We start from the raw sequence: 24,813 nt of genomic DNA, 5'->3' as shown, positions 1-24,813 counted from the left end.
AGAGACATAGTAACTACTACACACATCCTCAGAGACATACTAACTACTACACATCCTCAGAGACATACTAACTACTACACACCTTCAGAGACATACTAACTACTACACACATCCTCAGAGACACACTAACTACTACACACCTTCAGAGACATACTAACTACTACACACCCTCAGAGACATACTAACTACTACACATCCTCAGAGACATACTAACTACTATACACACTCAGAGACATTAACTACTACACACCCTCAGAGACATTAACTACTACACACCCTCAGAGACATGAACTACTACACACCCTCAGAGACATTAACTACTACACATCCTCAGAGACATACTAACTACTACACACATCCTCAGATACACAGTAACTACTACACACCCTCAGAGACATACTAACTACTACACACCCTCAGAGACATACTAACTACTACACACCCTCAGAGACATGAAGTACTACACACCCTCAGAGACATTAACTACTACACATCCTCAGAGACATACTAACTACTACACACATCCTCAGAGACATACTAACTACTACACATCCTCAGAGACATACTAACTACTACACACCTTCAGAGACATACTAACTACTACACACATCCTCAGAGACACAATAACTACTACACACCTTCAGAGACATACTAACTACTACACACCCTCAGAGACATACTAACTACTACACACATCCTCAGAGACACACTCACTACTACACATCCTCAGAGACATACTAACTACTATACACACTCAGAGACATTAACTACTACACACCCTCAGAGACATTAACTACTACACACCCTCAGAGACATGAACTACTACACACCCTCAGAGACATTAACTACTACACATCCTCAGAGACATACTAACTACTACACACATCCTCAGATACACACTAACTACTACACACCCTCAGAGACATACTAACTACTACACACCCTCAGAGACATACTAACTACTACACACCCTCAGAGACATACTAACTACTACACAACCTCAGAGACATACTAACTAATACACACACCCTCAGAGACATACTAACTACTACACACCCTCAGAGACATACTAACTACTACACACCCTCAGAGACATAGTAACTACTACACACATCCTCAGAGACATACTAACTACTACTCATCCTCAGAGACATACTAACTACTATACACACTCAGAGACATTAACTACTACACACCCTCAGAGACATTAACTACTACACACCCTCAGAGACATTAACTACTACACACCCTCAGAGACATTAACTACTACACATCCTCAGAGACATACTAACTACTACACACATCCTCAGAGACATACTAACTACTACTCATCCTCAGAGACATACTAACTACTATACACACTCAGAGACATTAACTACTACACACCCTCAGAGACATTAACTACTAAACACCCTCAGAGACATTAACTACTACACACCCTCAGAGACATTAACTACTACACATCCTCAGAGACATACTAACTACTACACACATCCTCAGAGACACACTAACTACTACACATCCTCAGAGACATACTAACTACTACACACATCCTCAGAGACATACTAACTAATTCACATCCTCAGAGACATACTAACTACTACACACCCTCAGAGACATACTAACTACTACACACATCCTCAGAGACACACTAACTACTACACATCCTCAGAGACATACTAACAACTACACACCCTCAGAGACATACTAACTACTACACACCCTCAGAGACATATTAACTACTACACACCTTCAGAGACATACTAACTACTACACACCCTCAGAGACATACTAACTACTACACACCCTCAGAGACATACTAACTACTACACACCCTCAGAGACATACTAACTACTACACATCCTCAGAGACATACTAACTACTACACACCCTCAGAGACACACTAACTACTACACATCCTCAGAGACATACTAACTACTACACATCCTCAGAGACATACTAACTACTACACACCCTCAGAGACATATTAACTACTACACATCCTCAGAGACATACTAACTACTACACACATCCTCAGAGACTCACTAACTACTACACACCCTCAGAGACATACTAAATACTACACATCCTCAGAGACATACTAACAACTACACACCCTCAGAGACATACTAACTACTACACACCCTCAGATACATATTAACTACTACACACCCTCAGAGACATACTAACTACTACACACCCTCAGAGACATACTAACTATTACACATCCTCAGAGACATACTAACTACTACACACCCTCAGAGACATACTAACTACTACACATCCTCAGAGACATACTATCTACTACACACCCTCAGAGATATACTAACTACTACACACCCTCAGAGTCATATTAACTACTGCACACCCTCAGAGACATATTAACTACTACACATCCTCAGAGACATACTAACTACTACACACCCTCAGAGACATATTAACTACTACACATCCTCAGAGACACACTAACTACTACACACCCTCAGAGACATACTAACTACTACACACATCCTCAGAGACATACTAACTACTACACACATCCTCAGAGACACACTAACTACTACACATCCTCAGAGACATACTAACTACCACACACATCTTCAGAGACATACTAACTACTACACACCCTCAGAGACATACTAACTACTACACACCCTCAGGGATATATTAACTACTACACACCCTCAGAGACATACTAACTACTACACACCCTAAGAGACATACTAACTACTACACATCCTCAGAGACATACTAACTACTACACACCCTCAGAGACATACTAACTACTACACACCCTCAGAGACATACTAACTACTACACACCCTCTGAGACATACTAACTACTACACACACCCTCAGAGACACACTAACTACTACACATCCTCAGAGACATACTAACTACTACACACCCTCAGAGACATACTAACTACTACACACCCTCAGAGACATACTAACTTCTACACACCCTCAGAGACATATTAACTACTACACACCCTCAGAGACACACTAACTACTACACACCCTCAGAGACATACTAACTACTACACACATCATCAGAGACATACTAACTACTACACACCCTCAGAGACATACTAACTACTACACACCCTCAGAGACATACTAACTACTACACACCCTCAGAGACATATTAACTACTACACACCCTCAGAGACATACTAACTACTACACACATCCTCAGAGATATACTAACTACTACACACCCTCAGAGACATACTAACTACTACACACCCTCAGAGACAACTAACTACTACACATCCTCAGAGATATACTAACTACTACACACCCTCAGAGACATACTAACTACTACACACCCCCAGAGACATACTAACTACTACACACCCTCAGAGACATACTAACTACTACACACACTCAGATACATACTAACTACTACACACCCTCAGAGACATACTAACTAATACACACACCCTCAGAGACATACTAACTACTACACACCCTCAGAGACATACTAACTACTACACACCCTCAGAGACATACTAACTACTACACACATCCTCAGAGACATACTAACTACTACACATCCTCAGAGACATACTAACTACTACACACCCTCAGAGACATTAACTACTACACACCCTCAGAGACATTAACTACTACACACCCTCAGAGACATTAACTACTACACACCCTCAGAGACATTAACTACTTCACATCCTCAGAGACATACTAACTACTACACACATCCTCAGAGACATACTAACTACTACACACATCCTCAGAGACATACTAACTACTACACACCCTCAGAGACATACTAACTTCTACACATCCTCAGAGACATACTAACTACTACACACCCTCAGAGACACAGAAACTACTACACACCCTCAGAGACATACTAACTTCTACACATCCTCAGAGACATACTAACTACTACACACCCTCAGAGACATACTAACTACTACACACATCCTCAGAGACATACTAACTACTACACACCCTCAGAGACATATTAACTACTACACACCCTCAGAGACATACTAACTACTACACACCCTCAGAGACATACTAACTACTACACACCCTCAGAGACATACTAACTACTACACATCCTCAGAGACATACTATCTACTACACACCCTCAGAGATATACTAACTACTACACACCCTCAGAGTCATATTAACTACTGCACACCCTCAGAGACATATTAACTACTACACATCCTCAGAGACATACTAACTACTACACACCCTCAGAGACATATTAACTACTACACATCCTCAGAGACACACTAACTACTACACACCCTCAGAGACATACTAACTACTACACACATCCTCAGAGACATACTAACTACTACACACATCCTCAGAGACACACTAACTACTACACATCCTCAGAGACATACTAACTACCACACACATCTTCAGAGACATACTAACTACTACACACCCTCAGAGACATACTAACTACTACACACCCTCAGGGATATATTAACTACTACACACCCTCAGAGACATACTAACTACTACACACCCTAAGAGACATACTAACTACTACACATCCTCAGAGACATACTAACTACTACACACCCTCAGAGACATACTAACTACTACACACCCTCAGAGACATACTAACTACTACACACCCTCTGAGACATACTAACTACTACACACACCCTCAGAGACACACTAACTACTACACATCCTCAGAGACATACTAACTACTACACACCCTCAGAGACATACTAACTACTACACACCCTCAGAGACATACTAACTTCTACACACCCTCAGAGACATATTAACTACTACACACCCTCAGAGACACACTAACTACTACACACCCTCAGAGACATACTAACTACTACACACATCATCAGAGACATACTAACTACTACACACCCTCAGAGACATACTAACTACTACACACCCTCAGAGACATACTAACTACTACACACCCTCAGAGACATATTAACTACTACACACCCTCAGAGACATACTAACTACTACACACATCCTCAGAGATATACTAACTACTACACACCCTCAGAGACATACTAACTACTACACACCCTCAGAGACAACTAACTACTACACATCCTCAGAGATATACTAACTACTACACACCCTCAGAGACATACTAACTACTACACACCCCCAGAGACATACTAACTACTACACACCCTCAGAGACATACTAACTACTACACACACTCAGATACATACTAACTACTACACACCCTCAGAGACATACTAACTAATACACACACCCTCAGAGACATACTAACTACTACACACCCTCAGAGACACACTAACTACTACACACCCTCAGAGACATACTAACTACTACACACATCCTCAGAGACATACTAACTACTACACATCCTCAGAGACATACTAACTACTACACACCCTCAGAGACATTAACTACTACACACCCTCAGAGACATTAACTACTACACACCCTCAGAGACATTAACTACTACACACCCTCAGAGACATTAACTACTTCACATCCTCAGAGACATACTAACTACTACACACATCCTCAGAGACATACTAACTACTACACACATCCTCAGAGACATACTAACTACTACACACCCTCAGAGACATACTAACTTCTACACATCCTCAGAGACATACTAACTACTACACACCCTCAGAGACACAGAAACTACTACACACCCTCAGAGACATACTAACTTCTACACATCCTCAGAGACATACTAACTACTACACACCCTCAGAGACATACTAACTACTACACACATCCTCAGAGACATACTAACTACTACACACCCTCAGAGACATATTAACTACTACACACCCTCAGAGACATACTAACTACTACACACCCTCAGAGACATACTAACTACTACACACCCTCAGAGACATATTAACTACTACACACCCTCAGAGACATACTAACTACTACACACCCTCAGAGACATATTAACTACTACACACATCCTCAGAGACATACTAACTACTACACATCCTCAGAGACATACTAACTACTACACATCCTCAGAGACATACTAACTTCTACACATCCTCAGAGACATACTAACTACTACACACCCTCAGAGACATATTAACTACTACACACCCTCAGAGACATATTAACTACTACACACCCTCAGAGACATATTAACTACTACACACCCTCAGAGACATTAACTACTACACATCCTCAGAGACATACTAACTACTACACACCCTCAGAGACATACTAACTACTACACACCCTCAGAGACATACTAACTACTACACACCCTCAGAGACATACTAACTACTACACACCCTCAGAGACATACTAACTACTACAACCCCTCCCTTCCTCCTATCTGTCTGGCTTTCCATCCATCCCTCTTTCTATCTTTCTCCCTCTCCACACATCCTCCTTTGATCCTAAAGACTGCTTTATCCTTCACCCTACCTCCCTCTCTTAATCGCTCTCTCTCAATTCAATTCAATTCATTTCAATGGGCTTTACTAGCATGGAAAACATATTTTTACATTGCCAAAAGAATAAAGACATTTCAAATGTCATATTATAACTATGTACAGTGTTATAACAATGTGCAAATAGTTGAAGTACAAAAGGCAAAATGAACAAATATCTCTCTCTCTCTCTGCCTCTGTCTATGCTCCAGAACAGTACTTCTCTGTTTCTATGCACAGAAGAGAAATTGAGATGTCAACTTTAATGAAGTCTCACTGGAATCCTTCAGTGGCGTTAGCCTGCTTTAACTGCATATGCATCCCAAACGGCTCTCTTTTCCCTTTACATTGTACTACATTTGACCAGGACCTATAGGGCTCTACTGCACTCTAAATGGACTACAGAGTCATTTGGGACGCAGCCCATGACTTCTTTGATGGTAGCTGAGCTGAAGAGACAGCTCTCTGAGGGAGAGATATCACAGAGCCTTTTACTGTGGCATAGACACAGACAGCCCTTAGTTAGAGAGATCAGTGACAATGATGGTCTGACCAACTCACACACACACACACACACACACACACACACACACACACACACACACACACACACACACACACACACACACACACACACACACACACACACACACACACACACACACACACACACACACACATACACACACACACACTCTCTCTTTTAACGATTACATAACGAAAAGACATGGAAATATTCAGAAACACTTCTCTCTCTCCCTCTCTCTCCCTCCATCTCTCCCACCAGACTCTCTCTACCAGAGGAGCCTCCCAGTGCCCCTCCTCAGACGGTGATTGCCAGTGGTCGTACCAACCAGTCCATCATGATCCAGTGGCAACCACCCCCGGAGAGCCACCAGAATGGACCGCTCCAGGGATACATCATCAGGTGAGACACAGAGCAGATTGGTCCAGGTTGAAGATGGAGGGGGTCAATGACATTCCTCTTGGTTATTAACCTGTATAACACCACTTGGGTCATGGTCACAATCCTAATGTCTTCCTCCTCTCCTTCCATGTCTTTTCACCCTCACTTTCCCCTTTCTGCACTGTCTAACCATCCCTCTCTCTCTCCCCTCCTAGGTACTGTCTGTCAGGTCTACCAGTGGACTGTCAGATGAAGAACATCACCAGGCCAGACCAGAATAACCTACTCCTGGAGGACCTCATCATCTGGACTAACTATGAGATTGAGGTGGCAGCCTACAACAGGGCTGGGAGGGGTACCTACAGCCACAAGGTTACAGAGTGGACCCTGCAGGGAGGTGAGGATGGATGAAGTCCATTTCACAGTCACATGGTAAACATAGTTCTCCAGCTTTAAGGTTTGAGAAGTGACGTACTTCTCTTAGCTCTCTGTGGAACATAGAACCACAACAAGCCCACGCCGAGCCAGAAGCTCCTCTGCAGCTTTCTGAGGGCCGGTTATTCAGTCATCCTCCTTCTCTTCCTACCTCATGTTTTCTCTCTCTCTCTCTCGTATCTCCCTCCATCTCTTTCCCAGTCCCCACTGTCCCACCAGGTAATGTCCAGGCTGAGCCATTCAACTCCTCTACAGTCAGACTGACCTGGTCAGCTCCTAGCCCTCAGTTCATCAACGGCATCAACCAGGGATACAAGGTGGGCAACAGAGAGCAGAGACCCTTACCAGAGACAAATATTCTTATTGGATGTGCAGGAGAACGACCTGTTCTGTAAATACATCTCTGTACTGTCATACACTGCCCTCTAGTGGTTAGAATAAGAACTGCATTCTCCAGCATTAGACGTACCAGTGCCTCAACAGATTACTATAAACCAGCTGCAGTGTTTTGTTGTTTTTTCTCTTATGACATTTTTAAACTATCCCTCTGTCTGTTTACAGCTGTTGGCGTGGGAGGCGGGTCAGGAGGAGGATGTTACCATGGTGACAGTGAGACCTAACTTCCAGGACAGCGTGCATGTGGGCTACGTGACGGGACTGAAGAAGTTCACAGAGTACTACACCTCTGTCCTGTGTTTCACTACGCCTGGAGACGGCCCTCGCAGCCCGCCTCAAAGACTACGCACTCACGAAGACAGTGAGTACCACAGTCACATAACTATACCAAACCTGTAGGCACTCATGAAGACAGTGAGTACTACAGTCACATAATTATACCAATCCTGTAGGCATTCACGAAGACAGTGAGTACCACAATCACATAATTATACCAAACCTGTAGGCACTCACGAAGACACTGTCTCACAGGCACAGACAAAAGCAGTTCTATTTCCACATTATTCTATCGACCCGAAGGCCCCAGACTGTCTGTGTTGGCTCAGATATTCTTTGTATGCGTAACTGGGCCAGCGCAGTACAACTCAGTCTGTCACAAATTGGCCCGGGTAAAAAGGGTATTACAAACTATTACAGACCCAAAACACTACTGTAAAATATATGGTACTACTGTAAATTATATGGTACTACTGTAAAGTATATGATACTACTGTAAAGTATATGATACTACTGCAAAGTATATGGTACTTCTGCAAAGTATATGGTATATGGTACAACTGTAAAGTATGTGGTAATACTGGAAAGTATATGATACTACTGCAAAGTATATGGTACTACTGTAAAGTATTTGGTATATGGTACAACTGCAAAGTATTTGGTACTACTGTAAAGTATATGGTACAACTGCAAAGTATATGGCACTACTATAAAGTATATGGTACTACTGCAAAGTATATGGTAATACTGCAAATGATATGGTACTTCTGCAAAGTATATGAAACTACTGTAAAGTATATGGTACTACTGCAAAGTATATGGTACTACTTTAAGGTATATGGTACTACTGTAAAGTATATGGTACTACTGTAAAGTATATGGTACTACTCTAAAGTATACGATACTTGTGCACTAAACATACTGGACACTCACTGTATAATCCTTGCCTTGTGTGTGTCCAGCGCCTGGTGCCGTTGGTCACCTGAGCTTTACAGAGATCCTGGACACATCTCTGAAGGTCAGCTGGAAAGACCCCAATGAGAAGAATGGAGTCCTCACAGGTACTGTACCTAGTATAGTAGAGTATCTAACAATAACCCTCTCTGGAAAGACCTCAATGAGAAGAATGGAGTCCTCACAGGTACTGTACCTAGTATAGTAGAGTATCTAACAATAACCCTCTCTGGAAAGACCTCAACAAGAAGAATGGAGTCCTCACAGGTACTTCACCTAGTATAGTAGAGTATCTAACCCTAACCCTCTCTGGAAAGACCCCAACTAGAAGATCAGAGTCCTCACAGATAACTAGGCCTACTGTAGGCATGGTCTATGGTTGACCCTGTTTGTTGGATGTGTGCTGTGTTTGGTTGGGTACTGTGGTTGCTAAAGTATCCATTTCTGTGCAAATGGCCAACAAAGATCTATTCTATTCCATTCTATTCGCTTCTATAGGGAAAGGGGGATACCTAGTCAGTTGTATTCTAGTCTGTTCATATGTCCTCTGTATCAGTCTAACCAGCTGTGATGTCCCTCTCCTACAGTATTGTATTGTAGTCTGTTCATATGTCCTCTGTATCAGTCTAACCAGCTGTGATGTCTCTCTCCTACAGTATTGTATTCTAGTCTGTTCATATGTCCTCTGTATCAGTCTAACCAGCTGTGATGTCTCTCTCCTACAGTATTGTATTGTAGTCTGTTCATATGTCCTCTGTATCAGTCTAACCAGCTGTGATGTCTCTCTCCTACAGTATTGTATTGTAGTCTGTTCATATGTCCTCTGTATCAGTCTAACCAGCTGTGATGTCTCTCTCCTACAGTATTGTATTGTAGTCTGTTCATATGTCCTCTGTATCAGTCTAACCAGCTGTGATGTCTCTCTCCTACAGTATTGTATTGTAGTCTTCATATGTCCTCTGTATCAGTCTAACCAGCTGTGATGTCTCTCTCCTACAGTATTGTATTCTAGTCTTCATATGTCCTCTGTATCAGTCTAACCAGCTGTGATGTCTCTCTCCTACAGTATTGTATTCTAGTCTTCATATGTCCTCTGTATCAGTCTAACCAGCTGTGATGTCCCTCTCCTACAGTATTGTATTGTAGTCTTCATATGTCTTCTGTATCAGTCTAACCAGCTGTGATGTCTCTCTCCTACAGTATTGTATTGTAGTCTTCATATGTCCTCTGTATCAGTCTAACCAGCTGTGATGTCCCTCTCCTACAGTATTGTATTCTAGTCTTCATATGTCCTCTGTATCAGTCTAACCAGCTGTGATGTCTCTCTCCTACAGTATTGTATTGTAGTCTTCATATGTCCTCTGTATCAGTCTAACCAGCTGTGATGTCCCTCTCCTACAGTATTGTATTGTAGTCTGTTCATATGTCTTCTGTATCAGTCTAACCAGCTGTGATGTCTCTCTCCTACAGTATTGTATTGTAGTCTTCATATGTCCTCTGTATCAGTCTAACCAGCTGTGATGTCCCTCTCCTACAGGCTACCGTATCTCGTGGGAGGAGTTTAACCGGACCAACACCCGGGTAACCCACTACCTCCCTAACCTGACCCAGGAGTACCGAGTCACCGGGCTGACCGCCCTCACCACCTACACCATCCAGGTGGCTGGGATGACCTCCAAGGGACAGGGTCAACTGTCTTCTTCTACTATATCATCTGGAGTTCCCCCAGGTTAGTACCTCCCCCTAACCCTCCCCCAGGTTAGTACCTCCCCCTAACTCTACCCCCAGGTTAGTTCCTCCCCCTAACTCTACCCCCAGGTTAGTCCCTCCCCCTAACCCTCCCCCAGGTTAGTACCTCCCCCTAACTCTACCCCCAGGTCAGTACCTCCCCCTAACTCTACCCCCAGGTCAGTACCTCCCCCTAACTCTACCCCCAGGTTAGTACCTCCCCCTAACCCTCCCCAGGTTAGTACCTCCCCCTAACTCTACCCCCAGGTTAGTACCTCCCCCTAACTCTACCCCCAGGTCAGTACCTCCCCCTAACTCTACCCCCAGGTCAGTACCTCCCCCTAACTCTACCCCCAGGTTAGTACCTCCCCCTAACTCTACCCCCAGGTCAGTACCTCCCCCTAACTCTACCCCCAGGTCAGTACCTCCCCCTAACTCTACCCCCAGGTCAGTACCTCCCCCTAACTCTACCCCCAGGTTAGTACCTCCCCCTAACCCTCCCCAGGTTAGTACCTCCCCCTAACTCTACCCCCAGGTTAGTACCTCCCCCTAACTCTACCCCCAGGTCAGTACCTCCCCCTAACTCTACCCCCAGGTCAGTACCTCCCCCTAACTCTACCCTCAGGTCAGTACCTCCCCCTAACTCTACCCCCAGGTTAGTACCTCCCCCTAACTCTACCCCCAGGTTAGTACCTCCCCCTAACCCTCCCCCAGGTTAGTACCTCCCCCTAACTCAACCCCCAGGTTAGTACCTCCCCCTAACCCTATCCCCAGGTTAGTACCTCCCCCTAACCCTCCCCCAGGTCAGTACCTCCCCCTAACCCCCCCAGGTTAGTACCTCCCCCTAACTATACCCCCAGGTTAGTACCTCCCCCTAACTATACCCCCAGGTTACTTCCTCCCCCTAACTATACCCCCAGGTTAGTTCCTCCCCCCTAACCATAACCTCACTCCCCTAACCCTACCCCAGTCCCCTAACCCCAGCCATTCCCTAACCCCAGCCAAATGCTCTTATGATTTTTGGTGTGACTCACTTTGTCCCTCTTCCTTTATCTCCATCCCTGATCTCACTGTCTCTCCTCCTTTATCTCCATCCTTGATCTCACTGTGTCTCTCCTCCTTTGTCTCCGTCCCTGATCTCACTGTGTCTCTCCTCCTTTATCTCCGTACCTGATCTCACTGTCTCTCCTCCTTTATCTCCATCCCTGATCTCACTGTGTCTCTCCTCCTTTATCTCCGTCCCTGATCTCACTGTGTCTCTCCTCCTTTATCTCCGTACCTGATCTCACTGTCTCTCCTCCTTTATCTCCATCCCTGATCTCACTGTGTCTCTCCTCCTTTATCTCCATCCCTCATCTCACTGTCTCTCCTCCTTTATCTCCATCCCTGATCTCACTGTGTCTCTCCTCCTTTATCTCCGTACCTGATCTCACTGTCTCTCCTCCTTTATCCCCATCCCTGATCTCACTGTGTCTCTCCTCCTTTATCTCCATCCCTGATCTCACTGTGTCTCTCCTCCTTTATCTCCGTCCCTGATCTCACTGTGTCTCTCCTCCTTTATCTCCGTCCCTGATCTCACTGTGTCTCTCCTCCTTTATCTCTGTCCCTGATCTCACTGTCTCTCCTACTTTATCTCCATCCCTGATCTCACTGTGTCTCTCCTCCTTTATCTCCGTCCCTGATCTCACTGTGTCTCTCCTCCTTTATCTCCGTCCCTGATCTCACTGTGTCTCTCCTCCTTTATCTCCGTCCCTGATCTCACTGTGTCTCTCCTCCTTTATCTCCGTCCCTGATCTCACTGTGTCTCTCCTCCTTTATCTCTGTCCCTGATCTCACTGTCTCTCCTACTTTATCTCCATCCCTGATCTCACTGTCTCTCCTCCTTTATCTCCGTCCCTGATCTCATTGTTTCTTTCCTCCTCCCTATACAGAGATGCCAGGCCCGCCAACCAACATAGCCATCTCCAACATCGGCCCCCGCTCTGTGGCCCTGCAGTTTAAACCTGGCTATGACGGCAAGACATCCATCTCACGCTGGCAGGTCGAGGCACAGGTGGGAGACACATCCAATCAATCAATAAATCAATGAATCAAGCAAGGGAGCAATCAATCAATCAAACTTTAAGTGAATTTAAAAAATCATAGTCTCTCTCTCTCTCTCTCTCTCTCTCTCTCACTCTCTCTTCTCTCTCTCTTTCTCTCTCTCTCTTTCTCTCCCTCTCTCTTCTCTCTCTCTCTCTCTCTCTCTCTCTCTCACTCTCTCTTCTCTCTCTCTTTCTCTCTCTCTTTCTCTCCCTCTCTCTTCTCTCTCTCTCTCTCCCTCTCTCTTTCTCTCCCTCTCTCTTCTCTCTATCTCCCTTGCACTCTCTCTCTCTATCTCCCTCCCTCCCTCCCTCTCCCCCCCACCCCCATCATTATACCCTCTCTAGATTGGTATAATCGGGGAGAATGAGGAGTGGGTGATGGTCCACCAGTTGCCCAACGAGCCTGATGCCCGTTCCCTGGAGGTCCTGGAACTGAACCCCTACACCTCCTATAGGTACAGTACAACATCACTAGTACAGCTACAACAGGTACCTAACACTACACCTCCTATAGATACAGTACAACATCACTAGTACAGCTACAACAGGTACCTAACACTACACCTCCTATAGATACAGTACAACATCACTAGTACAGCTACAACAGGTACCTAACACTACACCTCCTATAGATACAGTACAACATCACTAGTACAGCTACAACAGGTACCTAACATTACACCTGATAAACGTACTCACATAGTTATTCTGGTAGTCACATACTTACCACACAATACACCCATCAGAGTTGGACTCTATTCCACTTCAAAGGGATCAACATTCAATTCATGAGCAAAAAAGTCCATACCCTCTGAATTGAATTGGAATTGGTCCCCAACCCTGATTCCTGTGTCCCCATGTTGTAAGCATAGCTCCTACCAGAACATCCTGTCAAACCCATGTTGACATTCATACCTTCCTGTCTGTCCTCCCCTGTAGGTTCCGTATGCGCCAGGTGAACATAGTGGGGACCAGTCCTCCCAGCCAGCCCTCCAGGAAGATCCAGACCCTGCAGGCTCCTCCAGATATCTCCCCCTACAACGTCACCCTCCGAACAGCCTCAGAGACCAGCCTCTGGCTCCGATGGGTGGTGCGTCCTGACTAGATTGTTTTCCTCATAAGGGCACAAGGAACACAGACATGCATGTACACAATATCTGTTTCTCTGTCAGTCAGTCTCTGTCTCTCTGTATCTCTGTTTCTCTGTCAGTCTCTGTCTCTCTGTATCTCTGTCAGTCTCTGTTTCTCTGTATCTCTGTTTCTCTGTCAGTCAGTCTCTGTCTCTCTGTATATCTGTTTCTCTGTCAGTCAGTCTCTGTCTCTCTGTATATCTGTTTCTCTGTCAATCAGTCTCTGTCTCTCTGTTTCTCTGTCAGTCTCTGTTTCTCTGTATCTCTGTTTCTCAGTCAGTCAGTCAGTCAGTCTCTGTCTCTCTGTATCTCTGTTTCTCTGTCAGTCTCTGTCTCTCTGTATCTCTGTATCTCTGTTTCTCTGTCAGTCCGTCTCTGTATCTCTGTTTCTCTGTTTCTCTGTCTGTCTGTATCTCTGTTTCTCTGTCAGTCAGTCTCTGTATCGCTGTCTCTCTGTCAGTCAGTCTCTGTATCTCTGTTTCTCTTTTAGTCAGTCTCTGTATCTCTGTTTCTCAGTATCTCTGTTTCTCTGTCAGTCCGTCTCTGTATCTCTGTCTCTCTGTCAGTTAGTCTCTGTATCTCTGTATCTCTGTATCTCTGTCAGAGTCTCTATCTCTGTCTCTCTGTCAGTCAGTCTCTGTATCTCTGTATCTCTGTCAGAGTCTCTGTTTCTCTGTCAATCCGTCTGTTTCTCTGTCAGTCAGTCTCTGTATCTCTGTTTCTCTGTCAGTCAGTCTCTGTCTCTTTGTTTCTCTGTTTCTCTGTCAGTCAGTCTCTGTCTCTCTGTATCTCTGTTTCTCTCTCAGTCAGTCTCTGTCTCTCTGTATCTCTGTTTCTCTCTCAGTCAGTCTCTGTCTCTCTGTTTCTCTGTCAGTCTCTGTCAGTCCGTCTGTCTCTCTGTCAGTCAGTCTCTGTATCTCTGTCAGAGTCTCTGTATCTCTGTCTCTCTGTCAGTCAGTCTCTGTATCTCTGTCTCTCTGTCAGTCAGTCTCTGAATCTCTGTTTCTCTGTCAGTCCGTCTGTCTCTCTGTCAGTCAGTCTCAGTATCTCTGTCAGAGTCTCTGTATCTCTGTCTCTCTGTCAGTTGGTCTCTGTATCTCTGTCAGAGTCTCTGTTTCGCTGTCAATCCATCTGTTTCTCTGTCAGTCAGTCTCTGTCTCTCTGTCAGAGTCTCTGTATCTCTGTTTCTCTGTCAGTTGGTCTCTGTCTCTCTGTCAGAGTCTCTGTATCTCTGTTTCTCTGTCAGTTGGTCTCTGTATCTCTGTCAGAGTCTCTGTTTCGCTGTCAATCCATCTGTATCTCTGTCAGTCCGTCTCTGTATCTCTGTATCTCTGTCAGAGTCTCTGTATCTCTGTATCTCTGTCAGAGTCTCTGTATCTCTGTATCTCTGTCAGAGTCTCTGTATCTCTGTATCTCTGTCAGAGTCTCTGTATCTCTGTCTCTCTGTCAGTCAGACTCTGTCTCTCTGTTAGTCAGTCTCTGTATCTCTGTATCTCTGTCAGTCCGTCTCTGTATCTCTGTATCTCTGTCAGTCAGTCTCTGTATCTCTGTATCTCTGTCAGTCCGTCTCTGTATCTCTGTCAGAGTCTCTGTATCTCTGTCTCTCTGTCAGAGTCTCTGTATCTCTGTCTCTCTGTCAGAGTCTCTGTATCTCTGTATCTCTGTCAGGGTCTCTGTCTCTCTGTATCTCTGTCTCTCTGTCAGTCAGACTCTGTCTCTCTGTTAGTCAGTCTCTGTATCTCTGTCTCTCTGTCAGTCAGACTCTGTCTCTCTGTTAGTCAGTCTCTGTATCTCTGTCTCTCTGTCAGTCAGACTCTGTCTCTCTGTTAGTCAGTCTCTGTCTCTCTGTTTCTCTGTCAATCAGTCTCTGTCTCTCTGTATCTCTGTCTCTTTGTCAGTCAGACTCTGTCTCTCTGTTAGTCAGTCTCTGTATCTCTGTCTCTCTGTCAGTCCATCTCTGCCTCTCTGTCAGTCAGTTTCTGTATCTCTGTTTCTCTGTCAGTCAGTCTCTGTCTCTCTGTCAGTCAGTCTCTGTATCTCTGTTTCTCTGTCAGTCAGTCTCTGTATCTCTGTCTCTCTGTCAGTCAATCTCTGTTCTCTGTCAGTCAGTCTCTGTTTCTCTGTCTCTCTGTCAGTCAGTCTCTGTTTCTCTCTCAGTCAGTCTCTGTTTCTCTGTCAGTCAGTGTGTATCATACCCTCTCAACCTTCCTCCCCACCTCCTCTCTTTCCAGCCTCTTCCAGAGTGGGAGTACAATGGGGACCAGGAGTTGGTGGGTTACCGGGTTCAGTACTCCAGAGCGGCATCTAAGGAAGGGGTCCTATCCCATGTCATCAGTGACCGGCTGGAGAGGGAGTTTACCATAGAGGACCTGGAGGAGTGGACAGAGTACGAAGTCAGGGTTCAGGCCATCAACGGCATGGGTTCTGGGCCCTGGAGCCAGCCTGTCCAGGGCAGAACCAGAGAGTCTGGTAAGACTGGGGAGACAGCTAACACACTCATACTACACACACATTAACACACTTATACTGAATACACACAGGCTGTATTCTAACCTCTGGCCCCTGTGTAGTGCCATCCTGTGGTCCCACCAATGTGTCAGCCTTCGCCACGACTTCCAGCAGCATCCTGGTCCGCTGGGGGGAGGTCCCTCAGACTGACCGCAACGGACTCATCCTGGGATACAAGGTCAGTGCCACACACACACACACCCACACACACACACACACACACACACACACACACACACACACACACACACACACACACACACACACACACACACACACACACACACACACACACACACACACACGACACCTAAACAGGAACCTAAACAAACACACTCACTATTACCCATTGTCCCCGTGGTCTCCCAGGTGGTGTACAAGGACAAGGGTTCAGACTCTGTCCCTCAGTACTGGGTGGTGGAGGGGAACACCAGCCACAGTGTTCAGTTGAGTGGTATGGGGAAGTACGTGCTGTATGAGATCCAGGTTCTGGCCTTCACACGGATAGGAGACGGCAGGAGCAGCAGGCCGTCCATCCTGGAGAGGACCCTGGACGATGGTGAGCATTACTCACTGACCTAATACCTTGGGTTCAAAACCCGGGTGTCCTGCACGCCACAACACTGTGTTAGCCTGTTGAGATAAACACGGCAATGAAGGGGCCCCCCTAAAGGAGGCTACTGGCCACATCAAGACTATTCTACCCTCAGCCAGAACCACTGGTCCTGTTATCCTCTATTCTGTAATTGTATTGATAAAGGTAAGCTCAACTAGATCAACGTGGACACAGTACTGTTGTGTTGGTACTGTCCTCCTAACCCATGTTCCTCCCTCTGTCTCCACAGTCCCAGGTCCTCCAGTGGGCATCCTGTTCCCAGAGGTGAGGACCGGCTCAGTCAGGCTCATCTGGCAGCCTCCTGCCCAGCCTAACGGCATCATCCTGGGTACGTCTACTACCACAGCCCCCTCCCCCTCTATACATCCATTATCCTAACAGGTAGTAGTATTTCTAACTAACGGCTGTATCTAAACCACAGGGGCTCTGTATCTCAGGGTCCCTAAGCTCTCATACCAAGACACTAACCACCTACTGCTGTATCTAAACCACAGGGGCTCTGTATCTCAGGGTCCCTAAGCTCTCATACCAAGACACTAACCACCTACTGCTGTATCTAAACCACAGGGGCTCTGTATCTCAGGGTCCAAGCTCTCATACCAAGACACTAACCACCTACTGCTGTATCTAAACCACAGGGGCTCTGTATCTCAGGGTCCAAGCTCTCATACCAAGACACTAACCACCTACTGCTGTATCTAAACCACAGGGGCTCTGTATCTCAGGGTCCAAGCTCTCATACCAAGACACTAACCACCTACTGCTGTATCTAAACCACAGGGGCTCTGTATCTCAGGGTCCAAGCTCTCATACCAAGACACTAACCACCTACTGCTGTATCTAAACCACAGGGGCTCTGTATCTCAGGGTCCAAGCTCTCATACCAAGACACTAACCACATTCTGTTTATTACGTTGTCCTTGGTTCCTCTAAGACACTATGCAATCTATGTCCATGTTCTTTATTGACAACATTTCAACATTTTAGGTCGTCAACAGATCGTTTCCCGTACTGAATCGTCATGTTCCTCTCTCCGACCTAGCCTATCAGATCACACACAGACGGAACACCTCTAATAGCAACGCTGCCACTGTGGACGTGCTGAGCCCCAGTGCACGACAGTATACAGCATCTGGACTGAAACCAGAGTCCGTCTACGTGTTCCGCCTCACCGCTCAGACACGCAAGGGCTGGGGGGAGGCTGCAGAGGCCCTGGTGGTCACTACAGAGAAGAGAGGTAGGTACTGACCCGACTGGGGAGGAACTAGTGCTGGGGGGAGGCTGCAGAGGCCCTGGTGGTCACTACAGAGAAGAGAGGTAGGTACTGACCCGACTGGGGAGGAAATAGGGCTGGGGGGAGGCTGCAGAGGCCCTGGTGGTCACTACAGAGAGGAGAGGTAGGTACTGACCCGACTGGGGAGGAAATAGTGCTGCGGGGAGGCTGCAGAGGCCCTGGTGGTCACTACAGAGAGGAGAGGTAGGTACTGACCCGACTGGGGAGGAAATAGGGCTGGGGGGAGGCTGCAGAGGCCCTGGTGGTCACTACAGAGAAGAGAGGTAGGTACTGACCCGACTGGGGAGGAAATAGTGCTGGGGGGAGGCTGCAGAGGCCCTGGTGGTCACTACAGAGAAGAGAGGTAGGTACTGACCCGACTGGGGAGGAAATATGGCTGGGGGGAGGCTGCAGAGGCCCTGGTGGTCACTACAGAGAGGAGAGGTAGGTACTGACCCGACTGGGGAGGAAATAGTGCTGCGGGGAGGCTGCAGAGGCCCTGGTGGTCACTACAGAGAGGAGAGGTAGGTACTGACCCGACTGGGGAGGAACTAGTGCTGGGGGGAGGCTGCAGAGGCCCTGGTGGTCACTACAGAGAAGAGAGGTAGGTACTGACCCGACGGGAGGAAATAGTGCTGGGGGGAGGCTGCAGAGGCCCTGGTGGTCACTACAGAGAAGAGAGGTAGGTACTGACCCGACTGGGGAGGAACTAGTGCTGGGGGGAGGCTGCAGAGGCCCTGGTGGTCACTACAGAGAGGAGAGGTAGGTACTGACCCGACTGGGGAGGAAATAGTGCTGCGGGGAGGCTGCAGAGGCCCTGGTGGTCACTACAGAGAGGAGAGGTAGGTACTGACCCGACTGGGGAGGAACTAGTGCTGGGGGGAGGCTGCAGAGGCCCTGGTGGTCACTACAGAGAAGAGAGGTAGGTACTGACCCGACGGGAGGAAATAGTGCTGGGGGGAGGCTGCAGAGGCCCTGGTGGTCACTACAGAGAAGAGAGGTAGGTACTGACCCGACTGGGGAGGAAATAGGGCTGGGGGGAGGCTGCAGAGGCCCTGGTGGTCACTACAGAGAAGAGAGGTAGGTACTGACCCGACGGGAGGAAATAGTGCTGGGGGGAGGCTGCAGAGGCCCTGGTGGTCACTACAGAGAAGAGAGGTAGGTACTGACCCGACGGGAGGAAATAGTGCTGGGGGGAGGCTGCAGAGGCCCTGGTGGTCACTACAGAGAAGAGAGGTAGGTACTGACCCGACTGGGGAGGAAATAGTACAAACATAATGTAGCTTTCAATTATTTACTTCCTTTATTTATTATTTGACATATTATTTATGTTTTCATGTGTTTATTTATTCATGTGTTTATTTATTTATATTTGTATTTTTGCATCTATTTATTTACATCGATTTATTAATTTAGTCATTCATTGATTTACATATTTATTACAGTCATTGCGGTTATGTATGGGAACGGTGATTGACAGTGTGTGTTTGCCCCGCCCCCTCAGCGCGGCCCCAGCCAGCCAGCCGTCCCACAGTGCCCCAGGAGGACGTGCAGGCGCGCAGCGTGATGTTGTCATGGGAACCAGGTAGCGACGGCCTGTCACCTGTCCGATACTACACGGTGCAGTACAGAGAGCTACCAGACAGTAACTGGACTGTCCACTCTGCATCGGTCAACCACGAGGCCAGCTCCTACATAGTGGACAGGTACAGTACACACCCTACCTAGTACCCTTCCTAGCACCCTCACTAATGCACTACCTAGCACAATACCTAGTACCCTATCTAGTGCTGGTGAGAGGGCAGAGAAACTTTATTCACATTTAAAGGAATGTGTTCATGTAGGGTTATGTTTTTTGTTTATGTAGGGTAATGAATGTGTTGTAGGGTTATGAATGTGTTATCGGTAGGGTAGAGGGTGAATGTGTTGTACGGTTATGAATGTGTTATGTGGGGTTATGAATGTGTTATGTGGGGTTATGAATGTGTTATGTAGGGTTATGAATGTGTTATGTAGAGTTATGGATGTGTTTATGTAGGGTAATGAATGTGTTGTAGGGTTATGAATGTGTTATGTAGGGTTATGAATGTGTTATGTGGGGTTATGAATGTGTTATGTAGGGTTATGAATGTGTTTATGTAGGGTTATGAATGTGTTATGTGGGGTTATGAATGTGTTTATGTAGGGTTATGAATGTGTTATGTAGGGTTATGAATGTGTTTATGTAGGGTTATGAATGTGTTATGTAGGGTTATGAATGTGTTATGTAGGGTTATGAATGTGTTATGTGGGGTTATGAATGTGTTTATGTAGGGTTATGAATGTGTTTATGTAGGCAGCCTTTAAACACAGTGTTACCACACTATCTAGTACATGTCTAGGATAACTCTAGGTTGAAGACATAAGTGAACTGACAGGAGACATTCTCTCCTGCCAGCCTCAAGCCGTTCACCTCCTACCAGTTCCGAGTGAAAGCCACCAACGACATCGGGGACAGTGAGTACAGCCAGGAGAGTGAGGCTGTCACCACGCAACAGGACGGTAAGGACATCATGGAAATGAGACTGACTGACTCCGTAGCCCTGCAAACTCGCTTTCCAAAACCTTTTTCAAATCGTACAAATATTTTGAGAGTTTGCTTAAGTCTGCCTGTAGTACCTGATGGACAGGGTTTTGAGAGTTTGCTTAAGTCTGCCTGTAGTACCTGATGGACAGGGTTTTGAGAGTTTGCTTAAGTCTGCCTGTAGTGCCTGATGGACAGGGTTTTGAGAGTTTGCTTAAGTCTGCCTGTGGTGCCAGATGGACAGGGTTTTGAGAGTTTGCTTAAGTCTGCCTGTAGTGCCAGATGGACAGGGTTTTGAGAGTTTGCTTAAGTTTGCCTGTAGTGCCAGATGGACAGGGTTTTGAGAGTTTGCTTAAGTCTGCCTGTAGTACCTGATGGACAGGGTTTTGAGAGTTTGCTTAAGTCTGCCTGTGGTGCCAGATGGACAGGGTTTTGAGAGTTTGCTTAAGTCTGCCTGTAGTGCCAGATGGACAGGGTTTTGAGAGTTTGCTTAAGTCTGCCTGTAGTGCCAGATGGACAGGGTTTTGAGAGTTTGCTTAAGTCTGCCTGTAGTGCCAGATGGACAGGGTTTTGAGAGTTTGCTTAAGTCTTCCTGTGGTGCCAGATGGACAGGGTTTTGAGTTTGCTTAAGTCTGCCTGTGGTGCCAGATGGACAGGGTTTTGAGAGTTTGCTTAAGTCTGCCTGTAGTGCCAGATGGACAGGGTTTTGAGAGTTTGCTTAAGTCTGCCTGTGGTGCCAGATGGACAGGGTTTTGAGAGTTTGCTTAAGTCTGCCTGTAGTGCCAGATGGACAGGGTTTTGAGAGTTTGCTTAAGTCTGCCTGTAGTGCCAGATGGACAGGGTTTTGAGAGTTTGCTTAAGTCTGCCTGTAGTGCCAGATGGACAGGGTTTTGAGAGTTTGCTTAAGTCTGCCTGTGGTGCCAGATGGACAGGGTTTTGAGAGTTTGCTTAAGTCTGCCTGTAGTGCCAGATGGACAGGGTTTTGAGAGTTTGCTTAAGTCTGCCTGTGGTGCCAGATGGACAGGGTTTTGAGAGTTTGCTTAAGTCTGCCTGTGGTGCCAGATGGACAGGGTTTTGAGAGTTTGCTTAAGTCTGCCTGTGGTGCCAGATGGACAGGGTTTTGAGAGTTTGCTTAAGTCTGCCTGTGGTGCCAGATGGACAGGGTTTTGAGAGTTTGCTTAAGTCTGCCTGTGGTGCCAGATGGACAGGGTTTTGAGAGTTTGCTTAAGTCTTCCTGTGGTGCCAGATGGACAGGGTTTTGAGAGTTTGCTTAAGTCTGCCTGTGGTGCCAGATGGACAGGGTTTTGAGAGTTTGCTTAAGTCTGCCTGTAGTGCCAGATGGACAGGGTTTTGAGAGTTTGCTTAAGTCTTCCTGTGGTGCCAGATGGACAGGGTTTTGAGGTTTGCTTAAGTCTGCCTGTGGTGCCAGATGGACAGGGTTTTGAGAGTTTGCTTAAGTCTGCCTGTAGTGCCAGATGAACAGGGTTTTGAGAGTTTGCTTAAGTCTGCCTGTAGTGCCAGATGAACAGGGTTTTGAGAGTTTGCTTAAGTCTGCCTGTAGTGCCAGATGGACAGGGTTTTGAGAGTTTGCTTAAGTCTGCCTGTAGTGCCAGATGGACAGGGTTTTGAGAGTTTGCTTAAGTCTGCCTGTGGTGCCAGATGGACAGGGTTTTGAGAGTTTGCTTAAGTCTGCCTGTAGTGCCAGATGGACAGGGTTTTGAGAGTTTGCTTAAGTCTGCCTGTAGTGCCAGATGGACAGGGTTTTGAGAGTTTGCTTAAGTCTTCCTGTGGTGCCAGATGGACAGGGTTTTGAGTTTGCTTAAGTCTGCCTGTGGTGCCAGATGGACAGGGTTTTGAGAGTTTGCTTAAGTCTGCCTGTGGTGCCAGATGGACAGGGTTTTGAGAGTTTGCTTAAGTCTGCCTGTGGTGCCAGATGGACAGGGTTTTGAGAGTTTGCTTAAGTCTGCCTGTGGTGCCAGATGGACAGGGTTTTGAGAGTTTGCTTAAGTCTTCCTGTGGTGCCAGATGGACAGGGTTTTGAGAGTTTGCTTAAGTCTGCCTGTGGTGCCAGATGGACAGGGTTTTGAGAGTTTGCTTAAGTCTGCCTGTGGTGCCAGATGGACAGGGTTTTGAGAGTTTGCTTAAGTCTGCCTGTGGTGCCAGATGGACAGGGTTTTGAGAGTTTGCTTAAGTCTGCCTGTAGTGCCAGATGGACAGGGTTTTGAGAGTTTGCTTAAGTCTGCCTGTGGTGCCAGATGGACAGGGTTTTGAGAGTTTGCTTAAGTCTGCCTGTAGTGCCAGATGGACAGGGTTTTGAGAGTTTGCTTAAGTCTGCCTGTAGTGCCAGATGGACAGGGTTTTGAGAGTTTGCTTAAGTCTTCCTGTGGTGCCAGATGGACAGGGTTTTGAGTTTGCTTAAGTCTGCCTGTGGTGCCAGATGGACAGGGTTTTGAGAGTTTGCTTAAGTCTGCCTGTGGTGCCAGATGGACAGGGTTTTGAGAGTTTGCTTAAGTCTGCCTGTGGTGCCAGATGGACAGGGTTTTGAGAGTTTGCTTAAGTCTTCCTGTGGTGCCAGATGGACAGGGTTTTGAGAGTTTGCTTAAGTCTGCCTGTGGTGCCAGATGGACAGGGTTTTGAGAGTTTGCTTAAGTCTTCCTGTGGTGCCAGATGGACAGGGTTTTGAGAGTTTGCTTAAGTCTGCCTGTGGTGCCAGATGGACAGGGTTTTGAGAGTTTGCTTAAGTCTGCCTGTGGTGCCAGATGGACAGGGTTTTGAGAGTTTGCTTAAGTCTGCCTGTGGTGCCAGATGGACAGGGTTTTGAGAGTTTGCTTAAGTCTTCCTGTGGTGCCAGATGGACAGGGTTTTGAGAGTTTGCTTAAGTCTGCCTGTGGTGCCAGATGGACAGGGTTTTGAGAGTTTGCTTAAGTCTTCCTGTGGTGCCAGATGGACAGGGTTTTGAGAGTTTGCTTAAGTCTGCCTGTGGTGCCAGATGGACAGGGTTTTGAGAGTTTGCTTAAGTCTGCCTGTGGTGCCAGATGGACAGGGTTTTGAGAGTTTGCTTAAGTCTGCCTGTGGTGCCAGATGGACAGGGTTTTGAGAGTTTGCTTAAGTCTGCCTGTGGTGCCAGATGGACAGGGTTTTGAGAGTTTGCTTAAGTCTGCCTGTGGTGCCAGATGGACAGGGTTTTGAGAGTTTGCTTAAGTCTGCCTGTGGTGCCAGATGGACAGGGTTTTGAGAGTTTGCTTAAGTCTGCCTGTAGTGCCAGATGGACAGGGTTTTGAGAGTTTGCTTAAGTCTGCCTGTGGTGCCAGATGGACAGGGTTTTGAGAGTTTGCTTAAGTCTGCCTGTAGTGCCAGATGGACAGGGTTTTGAGAGTTTGCTTAAGTCTTCCTGTGGTGCCAGATGGACAGGGTTTTGAGTTTGCTTAAGTCTGCCTGTGGTGCCAGATGGACAGGGTTTTGAGAGTTTGCTTAAGTCTGCCTGTGGTGCCAGATGGACAGGGTTTTGAGAGTTTG

General features: G+C 46.5%; 1 protein-coding gene across 1 annotated transcript in view; it reads left to right on the top strand.

Moving 5' to 3' along the window:
• LOC106594110 (protein sidekick-2) overlaps nucleotides 1–24,813 on the top strand; it is a 150,533-nt gene that overhangs the window by 84,015 nt on the left and 41,705 nt on the right. Inside the window, exons 15-30 of the mRNA XM_082976327.1 lie at nucleotides 7,215–7,355; nucleotides 7,550–7,731; nucleotides 7,971–8,086; nucleotides 8,331–8,526; nucleotides 9,404–9,502; nucleotides 10,933–11,124; nucleotides 13,055–13,176; nucleotides 13,553–13,662; nucleotides 14,147–14,297; nucleotides 16,569–16,806; nucleotides 16,908–17,023; nucleotides 17,215–17,404; nucleotides 17,691–17,789; nucleotides 18,504–18,698; nucleotides 20,239–20,440; nucleotides 21,172–21,275. Coding sequence (XP_082832453.1) covers nucleotides 7,215–7,355; nucleotides 7,550–7,731; nucleotides 7,971–8,086; nucleotides 8,331–8,526; nucleotides 9,404–9,502; nucleotides 10,933–11,124; nucleotides 13,055–13,176; nucleotides 13,553–13,662; nucleotides 14,147–14,297; nucleotides 16,569–16,806; nucleotides 16,908–17,023; nucleotides 17,215–17,404; nucleotides 17,691–17,789; nucleotides 18,504–18,698; nucleotides 20,239–20,440; nucleotides 21,172–21,275 — 2,453 coding nt within the window. The remainder of the gene's footprint in view (nucleotides 1–7,214; nucleotides 7,356–7,549; nucleotides 7,732–7,970; nucleotides 8,087–8,330; nucleotides 8,527–9,403; nucleotides 9,503–10,932; nucleotides 11,125–13,054; nucleotides 13,177–13,552; nucleotides 13,663–14,146; nucleotides 14,298–16,568; nucleotides 16,807–16,907; nucleotides 17,024–17,214; nucleotides 17,405–17,690; nucleotides 17,790–18,503; nucleotides 18,699–20,238; nucleotides 20,441–21,171; nucleotides 21,276–24,813) is intronic.

This window comes from Salmo salar, chromosome 06, assembly GCF_965601325.2.
Source record: "Salmo salar chromosome 06, fSalSal1, whole genome shotgun sequence".
Taxonomy (NCBI): Eukaryota; Metazoa; Chordata; class Actinopteri; order Salmoniformes; family Salmonidae; genus Salmo; species Salmo salar.
The sequence above is the reverse complement of the archived record's forward strand: the minus strand, read 5'-3'. Positions and strand labels throughout refer to the sequence as shown.